Here is an 18,763-nt window from a genome sequence, read left to right on the forward strand (position 1 = left end):
GCTATTCATCTCAGAGAGAGTTAATAACAGGAATATCAAAGGAACTCAAGAACAACAACAACAATAACAAAACCCCAAAGTAGTCCAATTTAAAAATGGGCAAATCTGAACAGGCATTTCTCAAAAGAAGAAATAAATGACCAACAAATATATGATAAAATGTTCAATTAGCCATTAGGGAAATGCAAATCAAAACTTCAGCAAGACATTATCTCATCCCATTATCTATCAAAAACAAAAATTAACAAATGCTGGTGAGAAAAAGGAACTATTATACACCATTGTTGAAAATGTAAATTAGTTTAGTGTTTTAGTGCCCAAAAGACCTGACAAGAACAATTAGAAGAGGAAAAGTTTATTTGGAGGCTCATGGTTTCAGAGCAATTCATAGATGGCTGACTCTATTGCTCTGGGCCCAAGTATGGCAGAACATCATGGTGGAAGAAAGCAGCTCAGGACATGAAAATAGGAAGCAGAAAGAAAGCTCCATTCACCAAGAACAAAACATATTCCCTAAAGACATGCCCCACAAAGACCCACCTCCTCTACCCACACTGAATCTGCCTATAGTTACCAGTTAACCACTTTTAGATTAATTCACTGATTATATTAAAACTTTCATATTCTAATCATTGCCTTGAAACTTTCTTGCATTGTCTTACACAGGAGATTTTGGGAAACACCAAACTTCTAAACCATATGGAGAATGGTATGGATGTTTCTCAAAAAACTAAAAACGGTTATACCAGATGATCCAGCTTGTATATAATATCTAAAGGATATCTGATATCTGGATATATATCCAAAGAAAATGAAATCAGCATACCAAAGAGATACATGCATACCACGTTTACTGTGTCATTATTCACTGTTGAGAGCCACAGCCAAAGGGGCCCCAGCAAACATCTAGCTGATTAGCTTCTCTGTGGTGATGCTCATTGGAGATGCTCATTGAGCTGTTTCCCCGCCCTTTCAGACTGCCAGCTGATTGGCTCACAGCGGCTCCAGCAACATCTAGCTGATTGGCTCCTCTGCAGTGATGCTCATTGGGCTGTTTCCCTGCCCTTTCAGACCACGGAGCTGCTCATTGGGGGACTTTTTTGGCTCCACCCACATGACCCAGCCAATCAGCCTCAAGATCAGGAGGATTGTGGGAGGTGGTGAGGCTTGTGGTTGAGGGAGAGGCTTGTGGGAAGCCGGTGGTGGCAGTTGGGCTCTGAGGGTTTTTCCTGAGGAGCTGTTTTGTTTGGCCTGTGTGGTTCTAAAAATAAAGTTTGTTTCTTTTGACAAGTGGCTCCTGAATTGTGCCCAGCCAGACTGTGGCAATTCACAATAGCTAAGATGTGAAATCAGCTCAGGTGTCCATTGATATATAGATGGATAAAGAAAATACAGTGTATATACACAAAGGAGTATTATTCAGCCATAAAGAATGAAATATCCCTAGATTTCCAAGATGGTGGAATAGAGGAGTCACTTTCCTAGCTGCTCCATGGCACAAAATCAAGAAAGCAGATAGGCAGCTTCTCAGTAAGGTGGGTGAAAAAGAAGGGGGGACTTTATTGAGAATTAATACTGGACATTCAAAGCAGATTGGGGATTCAGGAGGCTGGATATAAAAAGGAAGAAATCCCCCATGCCACCACCAGCATTAGCTGGAGCCATCCTGCCACAAGCAAAGTGGAGGGATAAGGGAATTAAAGGAACGTGCATTTTCAGGAGGCTTGTGGTGTTTCTGGGCTCAGAAAGATCAGAGTTCAAAGACACTGTGGACTAACCTGAAAGGTGAGGTGCACAATATCCTTGGAAGGGAAAGAAGCTGCCTCTCTTAGCTTCCCAAGGAGAACAGAGGAAGGAGCCATTTTGCAGCTGCACTGTGGAGTCCAGCAGCTGTGGGAGTGGATTCCTGGCAAACACAAGCTGGGCCCTAAATACAGCCCTGTTAAACTCACACCACATGACACAGAGTGAGCCTAAGTGACCAGGAGAAAATCAGACACAGAGAGGAGTTCACACAGGGGAATACAGTTGTGGAAACCCACCCAGCTATCCCTCCCCTTGACTCCAGCAGCTTAGAGGACCAGCTGGGAGGGCCATGTCCAGCCAGGTTGGGGGAGGGAGTGACCAAGTTTGGAGGCTGAACCCTAGGGATCTGGAAACACAGGGTCCACAGGTGACAGGAGGGGACAAATGGTTGCCTTCTCTGCTGCAGGAGTGGAATCTAGGGGAGATTCCTGTGGTGCAGTCTCCCCGTGTGGACAAGCAATGCTGGACCCTGAAGTGTGCCGAGTTAGAATCTAAAGACCAATCTAAAGATTCAGTGAAGAACCTGTAGCCTATGTAGGCCTCGACCCCACCTACAGGAGTGCTGCCTATGAGATTTCCTCTCACACTCCAGTGACCCCACCATCAGGGTGCAGCAGACATCACAGCCCATCCCACCCCACCTAACTCTGCTGAGGAGGGAAGCTGAGAAGTTTTTGAATTCCAGTGGAAATAATTCTTTAACTTTCCATGGAGAACTCCTTTTCTTCTTTTTTCTGTTTAATTGTGAACTGAATGGTTCATGACACATACATATTTGTCTCTTTTTTCTCATTTCTAGTATTATTTGAAGGCACTTATTTTTTTATGGCTCAGTCTTTTGAGGGCAAGAATTTTTTATGTAATTTTTAAAAAATTTATATATGACAGCAGAATGTTTTGCAATTCTTATTACATATATAGAGCACAATTTTCATATCTCTGGTTGTATATACAGTATATTCACACCAATTCATGTCTTCATACATGTACTTTGGATAGTAATGATCATCACATCATTCCACCATCATTAATTACCCCATGCCCCCTCCCTTCCCATATACCCCTCTGCCTTATCTAGAGTTCATCTATTTCTCCCATGCTCCCACTCCCTATCCCACTGTGAATCAGCCTCCTTAGAGGGACGTTTGATTAGTAAATTTTAGTTTTATCTTCTTTTATTATATGTGTATATATTATACATATACATAATATTTATATATTCTAACTTATGTTTCCCTTGATTCTCTTTCCTTTTTCTATTCACAGCAAAATTCTTTTTTTCTCTCTTTCATGCTTCTAATTTTTACTTCTTTTTCTCTCCTTCTCCTTCATAATCATCACATCCTACATCTCATCTGTTTCCTCCCTGTGAGGTAAAGGATAATGTAAAGAGTTAAATCAGAGAGAAAATACAGAAAGGGAAAGATCAGTTGAATAAAGATATAGAGATTCCGGGGGGAAAAATACAACACAAAACAGAAATCCTTGAAATGAAGAAATCAATAAAATCAAATTAAAAATTCAATGGAAAGCATCAATAGCAGACTTCTAGACTAGAACACTTGGAAGATAGAGTTTCAGGCAATAGAGGCAAAACATATAATTTTGAAAATAAAGTTGACCATGGAGAAAAGATGTTAAGAGACAATGAACAGAACTTCCAAGAAACATGGGATAACAGGAAAAGACTAAATATACTATGTATCAGGATAGATGATGGCTTGGAGATACAAACCAAAGTAATGTACATATTTTTCAATAACATAATATCAGAAAATTTCCCAAATATTAAGAATGAAATGGCAAATTAAATACAGGAGGCTTACAGGTCCCCAAATATACAAAATTACAACAGATCCATGCTAAGGCACATTATTATAAGTATGCCTAACATATAGAATAAGGACAGAATTTTAAAGGCTGCTACAGAAATATCACAGGTCACATTTAGAAGTAATCCAATCCAGATCTCAGCTGATTTCTCAGCCCAGACCCTAAAAACTAGGAGTTTGTGGAATAATATATACTCAGCTCCAAAACAAAATAGATATAAGCTAAGAATAATATACCTGGCAAAATTAAGCTTCAGAATTGACAAGGAAATAAAAACCTTCCATGATAAACAAAAGTTAAAAGAATTCACAAGTAGAAAACCTGAACTACAAAATATACTCAATAAGATATTTCATGAAGAAGAAATAAAAAAAAAATAAAAGTTAACACCAGCAAAGGGGGAAGCAATATCAGAAGAATAGTCAATCAAATTAAAAGCTAGAAATAAATCAAAATGACAGGGAATAAAAATCATATCTCAACAATAACATTGAACCTAAATGGCCTAAACTTATCAATCAAAAGGCATAGACTGGCAGATTGGATTAAAAATAAGACCCAACAATATGCTGTCTCCAGGAGACTCACCTCATAGGCAAAAGCATCCACAGACTGAAGGTAAAAGTATGGGGGGAAAAATATAATTTATATGGATATTGTAAACAAGCAGGTGTTCCTATCATATCAGATGAAGTGGACTCCAAGCCAAAGTTAATCAGAAAGAACAAAGATGGAGACAAAGGTCCCAAAAAACACATGTTGGAGAAAAGATATCCTTTTTAAGAAGTAGTGCTGGGAAAAGAACTAAACAGACACTTCCCAAAGTAATAGGTAGAAATGACCAATAAATGTATGAAAAAATGTTTAACATCTCTAGTAATAGGGAAACGCAAGTCAAAACCACATTGAGACTTCCTCTCACTTCCATCAGAAAGGCAATTATCAAGAATTCAAATAATAAGTGTTGGTGAGGTTATAAGAAAAAAGGTACACTCAAATTGTTGGCAGTACTGCAAATTAATGTAACCATTCTAGAAAGTAGTATAATGATTTCTAAAAAAAAAAAAAAAAAAACTAGGACTGAAACCACCATATGACCCAGCTATCCCATTTATTGGTATATATCCAAAAGATCTAAAATCAGCAAATTATAGGGATGAAGCAACATTGATGTTTATAGCAGTATAATTCACAATAGCCATGGACCTGACTTAGGTGCCCTTCAACAGATGGATGGTTAAAGAAAATGTGGTATATGTACACAACGGAGTATAAGTCATAAAGAATAAAGACATTATGGCATTTGCTGGTACATGGTCAGAACTGGAGACTATCATGCTAATTGAAATAAGCCAGACCCAGAAAGTCAAAGGTTGAATATTTTCTCTGATATATGGAAGCCAGTCCAAAATAAAGAGAAAAAAAGAAAAAAGGGGACAGAATTCCACCAAAAATAGAAGATCAGTCAGTGGAGTAGAGGAAGAGGATTGAGGGGGAGGGGAGGGGAAGGGAGAGGGACAGGAAAGGTAAGGGAAGAATAGTGCAATGAACTTTCTTTCCTAACTTTCCTATGTATATATATGACTATATCACAATGAATCTCACCATTGTTTAAATCCATAAGGCACTAATTTTAAGAAACTATAAGCAAATAGAAGAAAAATTGATAGAGTAGAGGGAAGGAAACACGGGGGTGGAAAGAGGAAGTACTGGGGATTGAATGACAGCAAATTATATTCCATGCTTTTATAATTATGTCACAATGAATCCTGATGTTATATATAATTAAAAAGAACTAATAGAAATTCAAAAAAATGAATGATAAAAGTTTAAGGTGACCAATATGCTAATTACCCAAGTTGATCATTACCTCATATACATATGAATCTAAATATCACATTGTGTCTCAACTATGAACAATTTGAGTCAATAAACAAAATAAAAACAGAATATTTTTAAAATGTGATATATATATATATATATATATATATATATATATATATAATCAATGGAATATTACTCAGCCTTTAAAAGTAATGAAATTCTCATCATAAAACAACATGAATGAAACTTTAAGACACTGTGTTAAGTGAAACAATCCAGACACAAATGGATAAATACTGTATGATTCCATTCATATGATGTGCCCAGAATAGTCAAATCCATTAAGACAAAGAAGAGTGCTTGGGGGAGGCAGAAGAGGATATTATTGTTTCACAGATAGGGAGTTCGAGCTAAGGGTGATGAAGAGCTCTGGAGATGGTGTGGGTTGTTCAACAAGGTAAATGTGCTTAATGCTACTATCTGTGGTTAAAATGGGAAATTTTATGTTATGTATGTTTTACCACAATCAAAAAAAACAGTGGGATTATGGCTATCATATCCACATCTATATTTTTTAATCTCTTTTATGACTGGCAAGTATTTCAATTATAATTTGAAAAGTTAAAAAATGTTTTTTGTCATATGCCTTGAACAATGCAGCTCTGAGAAGGATGGGCACAAAATGTTTTTTAAAAAATAGTATTCTAAGAATTTATCCTCTAAGACAACACACATAAGTTAAAAAAATAGACAAATGGGAAAAAGTTTTTAGAAGCAACTTAGTACAACATTTGCAAACTCTGTCATAGTCACATACAACACTGCATGTGAATAGCACATTTGAGGACTCCAATTGTTTTGAAGGACCTGGAGAAACTGTATTGCATTGGAATATCCCAGAAAAATTATACAAAGTATGTTAATGTGGGTAAGCCCTATTTCTGTAACATGTTTTCAATATTAAAAAGATGAATCTGGAACAGACAGTCTGGAGATTGGGAGACCTAAGACTCAGTCAGGATTGGATACATTAGTTAGCTTCCTCAAAACATGTTTCTTTATCTCTAAACTGAAGGGGCTGATGTTGATAAGGTGTACCATGACTTCCTGAGGTTTTAAGGCGCTGCAAAAAATGAACTTGAAATAGCTGAAATAGCTGTGTAAACATTAAAGTTGCTTAGCAAATTCTCTAAAAGCTATTTTTTCTATTTTATATTCATTCAAATTCTACCTGACAATATTATTTTGCAGTTTTAAAATCTGAAAAACTCAAGAAATGACAATGAACTGCTATGATAGCAAGCAGTTCCACAGCAGAATTCTCTTACACATTTTGAAAATGGTATTTTGGCTGAAAATCACATTGTTTGTAAAATTAAGCTATTTGGAACTCAGATGTCCTACAACTTTATTTAACTTTGTCAATGGGCATTATAACAATAGAAGCCAAAGCAACTATTATCAAGATGGGCCACTGTCAGAATGGTAGAAAAGGCATTTGTCTTTGACCCCCTAATGCTCTGATTCTCATTATGTCCTCTAAACCCTATTCTCTTCAAAACCACTCCTTTAAAAATTAGCTTTACATAGAAACATAATATCATTAAACAAAATACGTTACAGTTTCCCCCAATTCAGTTTCTCTCCCTTTCCCTCCCTCTTGCCTTGCTATTTATCATTTTTACCTCACCACCTTCATCTCTGTGGGTTCTACATCATTCCACACATTATATTTCTGTCTTCTATGTCTTGGTGGGAATTGGAGAGACAATTTAGAGAAGATGGGCCACATAATAAGCAGCAGATGTTTGCTATTTGTGGAGCAGTAAGGAAGAGCAACTTCAACTTGGCTTGGATTCTTCCAGTCAAGCCAGACAAAGGAGAAAAGCAACGTCTTCTCTCTCCTTACCTCACTGCTTCCCATTGCAGAAGCAAAGATTTAAAAAATGGGAGGAAAAAGACAAACAACTTGGGAAAACAGAAAATATAAAAATCCAGAAAGTTTTAATGTATTTACCACCTATGCTTTTATATTCCCAATGCTGTAGGCTGTTATCTTTACTTCACACATTCTGCTGAATCTTTAATTTATTGAATAAACACTAGACTCAAATTTTAGCTCTAGAGAAGCTAAACATGCCATTGTATGGGACAAGGTTTGCTTTTAAAAATCCCTTTCATTCTAAACAGTTATTTTTCTACTTTGCAAATAGAGATTTTGGAGGAGTGGTAGTTGTTGAGATGGGTTAAGAGAAAACAGAGAAGCTTAATAAAGAGGAGACCCAGGAAGCTTTCTCTCTGTTCAGGCAGCATAAATGCACCATGTTGGGAGTTATTTATAGATGCCACCCTTGTGGTCTGATTTGGAAAAAGTGATTCTAAAAGTGGCCATTTCAGTGTTACTAGGGGAGGACAATGCCATGGCATAGTACAAGGCAGTTGAGGGGTTTGGGAAAGTTGTGTTTACAGAACCGTACTCAAAGGCTGAACAGCTTTTACCCAAGATTTGCTTGGCTTGAAACTCATTGCTATGTAACTCCAAGCTCCATGAAGTGAGAGATGTGTGTTTGTTTTTTCCACCCTTGTTAACCCAGGGATTCTACAGAGCCTGATTCAATAAATCTAAAAAAAAATTGAATGGAAAAATAGCTAAAAAGAAGTACATCTTGGGCTGGGGATATAGCTCAGTGATTGAGCACTTGTCTTGCATGCGTGAGGCACTGGGTTCGATCCTCAGCACCACATAAAAATAAATAAAACAAATACAGTGTGTCAATCTACAACAGAAAAAAATTAATAATTAATTCTAATTAATAACATTCAGTGTCATAAAATGTATCAGCTGCAAAGGACCTTATAGATCTCTAATCTGACTTTCTAATATGATAAAACCACAGCCTGCTTCCCTAAGCTCTTGTTCAACAGTAAGAGTCGGTGTTTCTTCACTGAGAACTCAGGTTCAATGACTACCAATCTAAAGCCCTTTTCACTCTGTTGTATCTTGGTATTTTTTTTTGAGATATAGAATATTTTAATACTTATTTTTATATTTTTCAGCAGACACAACATCTTTATTTGTATATGGTGCTGAGGATTGAACCTAGGCCATATGCATGCGAGGCAAGCGTGCTACCGCTTGAGCCACATCCCCAGCCCAATATCTTGGTATTTTTTTTTTGAGTGATCACAATAATAAGTGGAATTATATTCTAAATCTACATTTACATTCAACTGGTATAATTTGTCTATTTTGAAATCTTTCTGGTGAAAATACTGTTGCAGTTAAACTTTGCAACAGTTGTCAAAACACATGTGACATTCATATATGTAAACATCAAAATAATTCTGTGTTAAGTCCACAAGCAGAGGAAGCTGTAACAGATAATCGGAACTAGTTTAAAACAAACGTCAGTTTTATATTTGTTGATAATGATCATGAGTGGTTTCTTTTACTTTGAAAAGTTTTCACTGCAAATAACAGGAAATGACTCAAAGCATAGATAATATCAAACTAGAAGCAGAATAAGAAATAAACTAAAGATGCCACACTGCAGAATGATAAATACTTTAAATCATGTTTAAAAAAATTCCTTAGAAGACCTTGAATGAGGGACTATCATTTTGTTTCAAAGCTTGACCATTAAAAACTACATATATTTCATTTCATAAAATTTCCTAATTACTGGCACAGTGAAGATGGCCTTTAAATTTGATAAAAGTTTCACATGCTGACATACATATTTTAAAAGATAAACTTAGAATCTTAAAAACTAGTTTAAAAGAGTGTAAGGATAGGCATTTAAAAGACACATTTCACATAAAATTTGTTTTAGCAGCATAGAATTTTTAATTTTCCATAATTATTTTTTAGGAGCACACTATTTTTATGAACAAACTGAATTTTTTTCTTTTCTTCTTTTTCCTTTTGTGTGAGTGAGTGTGTGTGTGTGTGTGTGTGTGTGTGTATTACCACAGATTTAATCCAGGGTCTCATGCATGCTAGGCAAGCACTCTGCCACTGAGCTACAACCCAAATTCCACAAACATTATGGAACATGTATATACATGCTATAGCCTATATAAATTCATGTTTTATGTTATTATAGAATGCCAAATATAGGCAAAACAAACAAAACCCTAAGGAACCCAAGTGTTAAAACAATAAAATCAAATAACCATTTTAGTTTGGAATAAGTGTATAGACATTTCGTCATAATTTAAAGCCATGAATTTTATAACAATATACAGTCAATCCTCGCTATTCTCTCTATGGGTTGCTGAAATCAGAATTTTGTTTAAAGTTCCTTTCATGAAATTTATAAGGAAAAGACCCCTAAGGAATATTAAACATTTTTTTTACTGCTAACTTTTAAAATCAAGTAATTTTAAAAAGTGAATGTTTTAGTTTTCTTATCAGAAAAGAACATATGCCCTAAAGAATAATTAAGTGTTTCAGAATTTAATAACAGAAACTATGTCAAGTTAATAAGCTTAATATCAATGAAAGAATCTCAATACTATAAATAATTTCCATTAAATTTACTTATACTTTTGGTACAAATAGAAACATTTCTTCAAAAAAACACTATACTAGGGAAAATGAAAATTTAATTTAGGATATTATTCAGATATAGAGAGTGCAAATCCTCTTTCAAATGTATCTTGTATAGAAAAATAACCCTGAATATGTTATGAATATAGACTGATGAAAGTAATTTTCATATTTGTTTTTATAAAAGCAAATCTTACTACTTTGAAAGTTCATTATGGCCAGAGAATGGTGGTGCACTCCTGTAATCTCAGCATTCTGAGAGGCTGAGGCAAGAGGATCCAAGCCAGCCTCAGCAACTTAGTGAGCCCTTTTCTCAAAATAAAAAATAAAAAGGGCTGGGGATGTGACTCAGTGGTTAAGCACCCCTGGGTTCAATCCTGGTACAAAAAAAAATTTCACCATGTAATATGGTTAAATAATTTGTTTAGAAGGAAAAACACTTCTGTAAGTGAGCAAAATGTGTCAATGCTGGGTTGGGGCAGATTTGGGGTAGAAGGGAAGATTCTGACACTGCTATGAGCAATCAGTAGTCAACAGCAGGAATCAGGGTGGACTGGGTGAGAGAATCCAGAAAGCTTTCCAGCAAGAGGGAGCAGGCAGAAAGTCAATGACAGAGGGCAGAGAATTCCATAGGAGTTGAGGAAAAGGATGTGAACTCTTTAGTTTTTTATTTTCTGATAGCCCCCTCCATGAAACTCACTCTCCCATCTTTCTGACACTGCATTCTCCTGGTTTGTGCCTTATTTCTGCACCTGTAGTTTCAAATTGACATCCACAGTTATGCTGTGCTGATTTTCATATCTCAACATTTGTTTGCTAGATATTTCTAGTTGGTAGTTTATAAATACTTAAAATTCAACCTATTGAAAGCAAAGCACTTAAAATTGAGAATCCTGAGGATCATGTATCAGTGTCAGTGAAATAAATATAGCAGTTTTCTATTTTCATTTGGGGAATTTTCTGAGGATCCTAAAGGGACAAGAGCTAGTTCCCAAAGACTTTTTAGATGGTAAAATGAGACATAAGGTGTGTAGAACATGCTTGACAAATGTTTGGAAAGAATGTTACATTTATACATTGTCTTTTTTCCTTAAGCATTCAAAAGTTTGTGTCTCATTCTTGTATGAGCAAAGCATATATAAATTCCTCCTTTACCATACTGGAACAGATGAGCAGTAAAGTTAACTATCTGTGTATCCAGAAGAAGTGATTCAGGGTTTAAATACCCAGTCTCCTGTGTATTCAGGAGTAAGCATATCGTGAAAGTAGAAAAGGAGTCTGGCACATTTCTAGAACATGAACAGATGAAGGGAGTGTATAGAAGAGTCATAAGAAGTCAGGTTAAAGAAACATGAAATAGATTTACAGTGTGCCTTAACTGATACAAAAGAATTTGGAATTTTTTCTATACTGGTAGTGTTGAAATCATTTTAAAAGCCATAAAATACTTTTTTGAAAAATAAGAAATCTGGGCTGGGGTTGTGGCTCAGTGGTAGAGCATTTGCCTAGCACATGTGAGACACTGGGTTTGATCCTCAGCCCCACATAAAAACAAATAAAATAAAGGTATTGTTTTCATCTAATCTGCAACTAAAAAGAAGAACAACAAGGAGGAGTTCGGGGTTGGAAAGAAGAAGAGGAAATCTTATGAGACATCAATGTGCTAAACTATTTGGGTATAATTATTTGAAAGGAGGTGGTTTCTGTAATTGAAGCCAGTCCCCCTTCCTGCCCCTCAGCCTCTGAACAGAAGAGTTTGAAAACTACTGCTGTGAGTGCTGACATGTTGTGGACAAGGTGACATGTTATATGGCCTAGAAAGCAGGTGGAACCCACCATAGAGGCAGACAACAGAGGCCTATCAGCCAGGACTGCCTGTGGAAAAGAAGTTAGAAGACACATGTAAAGAGAGATAGGAATGGGAGGGTGATTCACATTTAAGCCACTGTTAAAGGTGACAGTGCAATTACAAAACTGGCAAAAGAAGCAGCTACTCATTTTGATAAAATACAATGTCTTATTTTGAATGTGTTTTAGCCAGTTAGACAATTGAATACACTATGCTATGGTGAAAAAAGGAGAAGGCAGCATCCCACCCCCCATCAATTTCTTCCCTTTTACAAATGGATGAAACAGTCTTCTTGCAAAGAGCCAGAAAGCTGTGCTTTGTTCTCAAAGTGTTTAAGATTTCACCTGAAAGCCCAACATGGAGAAAATTAGAGGTTTTCAGTGCCCCAATCTAATTTTAAAAAAGGACAGCTTCCACTTTAGTAATGTATTTCTTCTTCAGACAGTTTGGTAACTAACACATAAATACTTATCTTTTAACACTATTTGTTTCCAATGGAGTTGGGTATAATTAAGTGGTCTATTTCACGCATAACAAATTATTTTGAAATTAAAGGCTTAGTAAAATAAGCTTGTGCTTTATAAAATAAGTCATTAAAGTATATCTTGGCAAATATGCACATCCCACAGATTAATGTATATATTTTGTTAACTCTGATGGATACTATTTTGGCTGAGAATAAATTAGTGTTGGATAAACGGCATTCGGTGAGGACCATCTTCTCTTCCTGTGCGGTTCCGACACTTGTGATGCAAACGCTCCCGCCCTTTTCTGGAAATGCAGAAAGCCTGACTCAGGCGGCTGTCCCTGTTAAAGCCCAGGGGCCGGGCGCGCTGCTTCCTTGCTGGGGTAAGCGCAGCGCAGCGCAGAGATGAAGCTTCCTGACTGGTACTGGCTGAGTTCAGCTGTCCTCGCTGCTTATGGTTTCTTGGTCGTTGCAAACAATGAAACAGAGGAAATTAAAGATGAAAGAGCAAAGGACGCCTGCCCGATGAGATTAGAAAGCAGAGGGAAATGCGAGGCAGGCGAGTGCCCCTTCCAGGTGAGCCTGCCGCCGCTGGCTATCCAGCTCCCGGAGCAGTTCGGAAGGATCCAGGAGGTGTTCAAAGAGGTCCAGAACCTCAAGGAAATTGTAAACAGCTTGAAGAAAACTTGCCAAGACTGCAAGCTGCAGGCTGACGACAACCGAGACCCCGGCAGAAATGGACTACTGTTCCCCAGCACAGGAGCCCCGGGAGAGGCTGGTGACAATCGAGTTCAAGAACTTGAGAGCGAGGTGAACAAGCTGTCCTCTGAGTTAAAGAGTGCAAAAGACCAGATCGATGTGCTTCACGGCCGCCTGGAGAAGCTGAATCTTGTAAATATGAACAACGTAGAAAATTATGTTGACAGCAAGGTGGCAAATCTAACATCTGTTGTCAATAGTTTGGATGGCAAATGTTCATCGAAGTGTCCCAGCCAAGAACAAATCCAGTCACCACTAAGTATGTATGCTGTTTTCTTATCATTTGTTCATAAATGTGAGGTAGTAAGTCAGTATCTATAAACATTAACCAAAGTGAATAAGTTAAATAGATGATGGATTAAATAAACGAATACGTTAAAGTAATCCAGAGGGGGGAAAAATGTTTTCTCTAATGTATCACAGAAATGGTATATAATCTGATTACAAAAGTCATTAGCTCTATATCCATTAGGAAGCACTTTCAATTTTAAGGTGTTACTTAAAATTGAAAAATGCCAGACCTACACACAAACAGAAGCACAGAATTTCTTAATTTTTTAGTGCAGTCTATCTCTTCACTCAAGTGTTTGAAAACAAGAGATAAGGCAGTGCTGTGATTGTGCTTTGTTCATTAAAAATTCATTTTTCTTGTGGTTGGCAGACTGCCACTTCTCATGTAGCAACAAGTGATCCATAGAAGATTTAGAAATGATCTGAAGTTCTTAACTTCAAATAGCTAGTGAAAATGGGAGATTTTACAGATGGAATAAAAGCAGTTTCATGTGTTGCAAAATGTTTTTCTTTAGACCTGTGTTTTAGGGGAGAATTTTGGAATGCCACTAAGGGAAGTTTCCTTAATAATATTATTTTTTAACCTTTTGCCACCATTCAAGCATTTAATAGAACCCATCCTCACCATCCACTTTACTTGAACTTTAATAACATGTTAAAGACAACAGCCTTGCCTATTCTATCAATGAACTTATAGTAGTATTGGTTCCCTGCCAAACTCTGGCTTTCCACCTAGACTCCAGAGACCATTGCTACTGGTCTTATTGGTCTTATTATACTTTGCAAAGCCATATCTGCATTAGGACTTCTGCTTACCATAAATCTGAGGTTGAGGGAACATGATAGCAATCACTTTATTTTGGAACAAGTACACCAGACATGCTCCATCCCCAGGGAATCTGCCCCTGAAGATAGCCCGGTTTCCAGGACCACTGCTGTTAATACTTCTGGCAGCCTATATCTGAATGTGTTCTGAACATTGCACATCATGTCTTAGGTGACATCACTGGGTAGATATTAAATATGGTGCTATATGGTAACTTGTAATGATATGAAAAATGGCATTATTCACTTTTCTCCTAAAAGTTTTATGAAAGTAACTATATATTCTGAGTTCTAAATATACATGATTAGATTTTTGTGCACTGGATATCTTATATTAAATTTATCTGTCACAAAACTATCTTTTGATTTCTATAAAAGCCTATTAACTGATTACACTTATTCTGAACATGATCACCTGTTGTTTATTTCTAGAAATAAACACATGGAACACTGGCTAAGTGTACTTTCCTATATAATAAATTCAGAATAGTATTGGCACATTATTGAAAAAGTACATTCTCACAAGCTTTTTTATATAGTTATGTAAAATAAATGTGAATTTATGATCAATGCTGTACATTATAACCTTAATGCATTAAGTGAAACATGTTCAATAAAATTTCCCAACAGTAGGAATGATTAGCCCCTTTAGGTTAAAGGGACAAGAAGCCTATATGCCTGGAATGCAGTTCTAGGACAATTGAAATCATCTGAATTTTAGGCTAAAGGAATGCAATGTTTATGAGAATAAGCTTTGCTGTCACAGACAGATCTGAGTTTGTGTCCTGGCTCTGCCAAATGCTTGTATGAACTTGAGCAAGGCTTTGATTCTCTTTGGGCCTAAAAATCCTCATCATCATCATTTAAAAAAAGCATAAGTGGCAATAAAAACTACATTATAAGGTTGATATGCTGATTAAATGTGAAAATGTTATCCAGTCTTTGGTAGCATGCCTAGAACATGCTAGAGGTAGTCCTCATTAAATATTACCTTTACTTATTCTTTTCTTATTGTTGTTTGTTGCTGTTATAACCATTATTAGCAAACAAGAGTATGTTAGAGAGTCTTGTCTACTTCATAGAACCATGTTCTTGTTCTGAGGCCTTAACAAGTATTTGCTAATCAGGTTCAGGTAAGTTTAGCAGAGCAAGGTTTTATTATTGCAATTATATACACAAAAGCAGTTTCATAATTTAAAGAATTACTCCGATGTGTAGTTTTATAATAAAATCCAATGCCTTTCTTTTTTCCCTCCTCCAGTTCAACATCTAATACATAAAGATTGTTCAGACTACTACATAATAGGCAAAAGAAGCAGTGAGACCTACAGAGTTACACCTGATCCCAAAAATAGCAGCTTTGAGGTGTATTGTGATATGGAGACCATGGGGGGAGGCTGGACAGTGTTACAAGCGCGTCTGGATGGGAGCACCAACTTCACCAAAACTTGGCAAGACTACAAAACAGGCTTTGGAAATCTCAGGCGAGAATTTTGGCTGGGAAATGATAAGATCCATCTTCTGACCAAGAGTAAGGAAATGATTCTGAGAATAGATCTTGAAGACTTTAATGGTGTCAAACTATATGCCTTGTATGATCAGTTTTATGTGGCTAACGAATTTCTCAAGTACCGTTTACACATTGGTAACTATAATGGCACAGCTGGAGATGCCTTACGTTTCAGTAAACATTATAACCACGATCTAAAGTTTTTCACCACCCCAGATAGAGACAATGATCGATATCCCTCTGGGAACTGTGGGCTCTACTACAGTTCAGGGTGGTGGTTTGATGCATGTCTTTCTGCAAACTTAAATGGTAAATATTATCACCAAAAATACAGAGGTGTCCGTAATGGAATTTTCTGGGGTACCTGGCCAGGTATAAGTGAGGCCCAGCCTAGTGGCTATAAGTCCTCTTTTAAAGAAGCCAAAATGATGATTAGACCCAAGCACTTTAAGCCATAATCACTAATGCTTATTTCTCTAAACATTCATTATCTAACAGAGCAATTAATTCATTCAGTCCTGTGGAACATGCTTTATTTCACATTCCTTTTCTATGGCAAAAAATAATTTCTGAGTAGGTTCTTACCCAACATAGCATTTGAAATAAAACTGGAAAATATACATTTAAAAATACTCATTTGTTGCTATTATCCAACGAATGCTTGCAAGTAATTGGGAATACTGAGTATGATACATTTTATAATTATTTTAATTTCTTTAATTGAAAAGTTCTCAGTATTCATATTAGTTTCTACAATTAAACAATTGTTTTTTCAGCAAGTTAGATTCTACACAAGCAATCTCTATTGTGGCTATGACTTAATGTGCACATTTGAAAATATGTCACTTTTTTCAGGCTATGAGAAGTTATTTGTATATTTGTCTCTAAATACTGTAATCTTCATTCTGAGATGTTCTTATTCACTTTATGCACTTTTGAGTCAGAAAGAATTTACAGCATTTTAGTTCCCAAAGAGAAATAATATATGTATTAAAACTGTTAATGCAATAGTCACAAAATGCAAATTTTGGCATTAGAATATTGTAAAATGGGTAGCATAATGTTAGCTCCCCAGTCAGAAAATAATGTAACTATAAAAACCTTGGTTTAAGAAAATTCATTTATGGTTTATAACTTGTTAGATGTTTGATGGAAAATTGCTTTAGTATAAGTTATCTTCCTCTGCTATATCTGCACAATCATTTTTAATTTAAGATTGCTCACTAGTGTGCTAGACTACTGGGAAGCTCTCCTTTTGGAGATAATAGTGTGTGGGAAAAGAAGTGTTTACATATACTTTGAAGGCCAATTTCACATCCAAAGCAATATCATTGGATGATATACATTATAGGAGGCTAAGTTTTCTAGAATGAATAAATTTATTTATTAAAGCATGAATTTTGAAATGTAGTTTGACTAAACAACTGGTAGGTTGTTTATTTACTATCAGAAATTCAAAGATAATGTGTTTTTTTCCAACTAAACAAAAGTACCTAGAACTTTTATAATTCATCCATTCTGAATACTAAGTATTATATAATGTTTAATTTCATTGTCAAGAAAAGAATAATTTCAGAGAGAACAGCAGTATTTTGCTGTACATTTAAAAAATGCTCCTGACTAAAATTTGAAGTTATTTGCTGTACTGTATGTGAGCCTCATAGCAACAAACTGACCTTTAATTTCTTTTGTTTGGCATACACTAACAAAGTTTTCAAAATATATTCACATTCACACAAATGTATCTTTACCCTTCTTTGAAATGATTGATGAGGTCAATTATTTTAGGTTAACAATTCTTTTTAAAAGATAGCAGATGTTAAAAGATGTTTTCAAATAAATATGATAAAATTAAGTTATTATGAGTACTTTTATACCACAAGAGCAAGATAAAAGATGTTTTCAAATAAATATGATGAAAATTAAGTTATTATGAATACTTTTATACCACAAGAGCAAGATAAACAAAGGTATAATCAAATGATGGCCAAAATGAAAAACATAGTATCAATCGAATACAAAATGTGTATCTATTTAGTGGGATACTAAATGTAAATGATATATTTTATTTCTATCTCTGGTTTTCTTTTTTAAGAAGATTTCGATATTATGTATTTGTTTTGGATAAGGGCATTTTCATTTGCTACATGTAACTATTAATATATGTATAAGTAATTTCTGTGATAAAATGGACTCATCACAAAATACAGTTCCAAAGAAAATTGTATACTTTCATAGAGAGTGTCCACTGATTTCAATGAGAACTTGGGATGTTTTCAAGAGAATTTGGTGAATAATTATTAATCCATGTAAATAGTTTATTTTTGCACATTATTTCAAAGGATCAAAAATTTTCTGTTATACTTTTATAACACTTTCCTAATAAATTCCTTAACACAATTTTTTTTGGAATCATTGCATCTCAATCATAAAATATATTCTAGACTTTGATACTTTTCAGTATGTTGATGGAAATAGATTATATCTGAGAAAGTCCTTTGCTTTAACTATTCACTACTATATGCTAATGTTCATAAATGAGGACAGTTTATTAATATTTTTAGAGTCTTGGTTTCATTTTGGTGAAATAAGATAAGGTCTTATTTCTAAATATTATCATTCTTTGAAAATGTTGGCTGAAACTGGGTCCTTAGAAATTCCACATGAAGTAGATTCACCTATCACTGAGGAGGAAAAAAAATTCAAATTTTTCTGATAAGCAGTAATACGCCAAATGGATTAATGTCACATGCATCCAATAAATAATGAGTTCAAATATACAAAGCATTAGATGTATCTGAATAACAGCATTTACATATCCTTATTTTTTAAGAACTACCCAAGAAAATGTTTTAAAAGTAGAAGGGATAGGTAATGTCACTACAATAAGCTTGTTTAAAATTCTTTTATGTGTAATCAGGGTTATGATTCCTATCTTTTTAAAGCCTCATAAATCATGTGTTTATTCTTCAATGTGGAAACAATTATTGTTTGTAAAATATAAATTTGCTTTTGTCTGAAAACTTGTATAATGATTACCTAATCTAG

The 18,763-nt window shown here is 35.4% G+C and overlaps 2 protein-coding genes across 2 annotated transcripts in view; one reads left to right on the forward strand and one right to left on the reverse strand.

Moving 5' to 3' along the window:
• The window catches only part of Ccdc146 (coiled-coil domain containing 146), a 131,790-nt gene that overhangs the window by 65,571 nt on the left and 47,456 nt on the right, over window positions 1-18,763 (reverse strand). The gene's annotated exons all lie outside the window — the stretch shown is intronic.
• On the forward strand, window positions 12,641-18,115 carry Fgl2 (fibrinogen like 2). Its single transcript, XM_005319479.5, has 2 exons — window positions 12,641-13,348; window positions 15,467-18,115. Exons 1-2 carry the CDS (start codon window positions 12,736-12,738, stop codon window positions 16,171-16,173), a joined length of 1,320 nt encoding a protein of 439 aa, XP_005319536.2. The 5' UTR covers window positions 12,641-12,735; the 3' UTR covers window positions 16,174-18,115.

This window comes from Ictidomys tridecemlineatus, chromosome 2 (genome assembly GCF_052094955.1).
Source record: "Ictidomys tridecemlineatus isolate mIctTri1 chromosome 2, mIctTri1.hap1, whole genome shotgun sequence".
NCBI classification, from domain to species: domain Eukaryota; kingdom Metazoa; phylum Chordata; class Mammalia; order Rodentia; family Sciuridae; genus Ictidomys; species Ictidomys tridecemlineatus.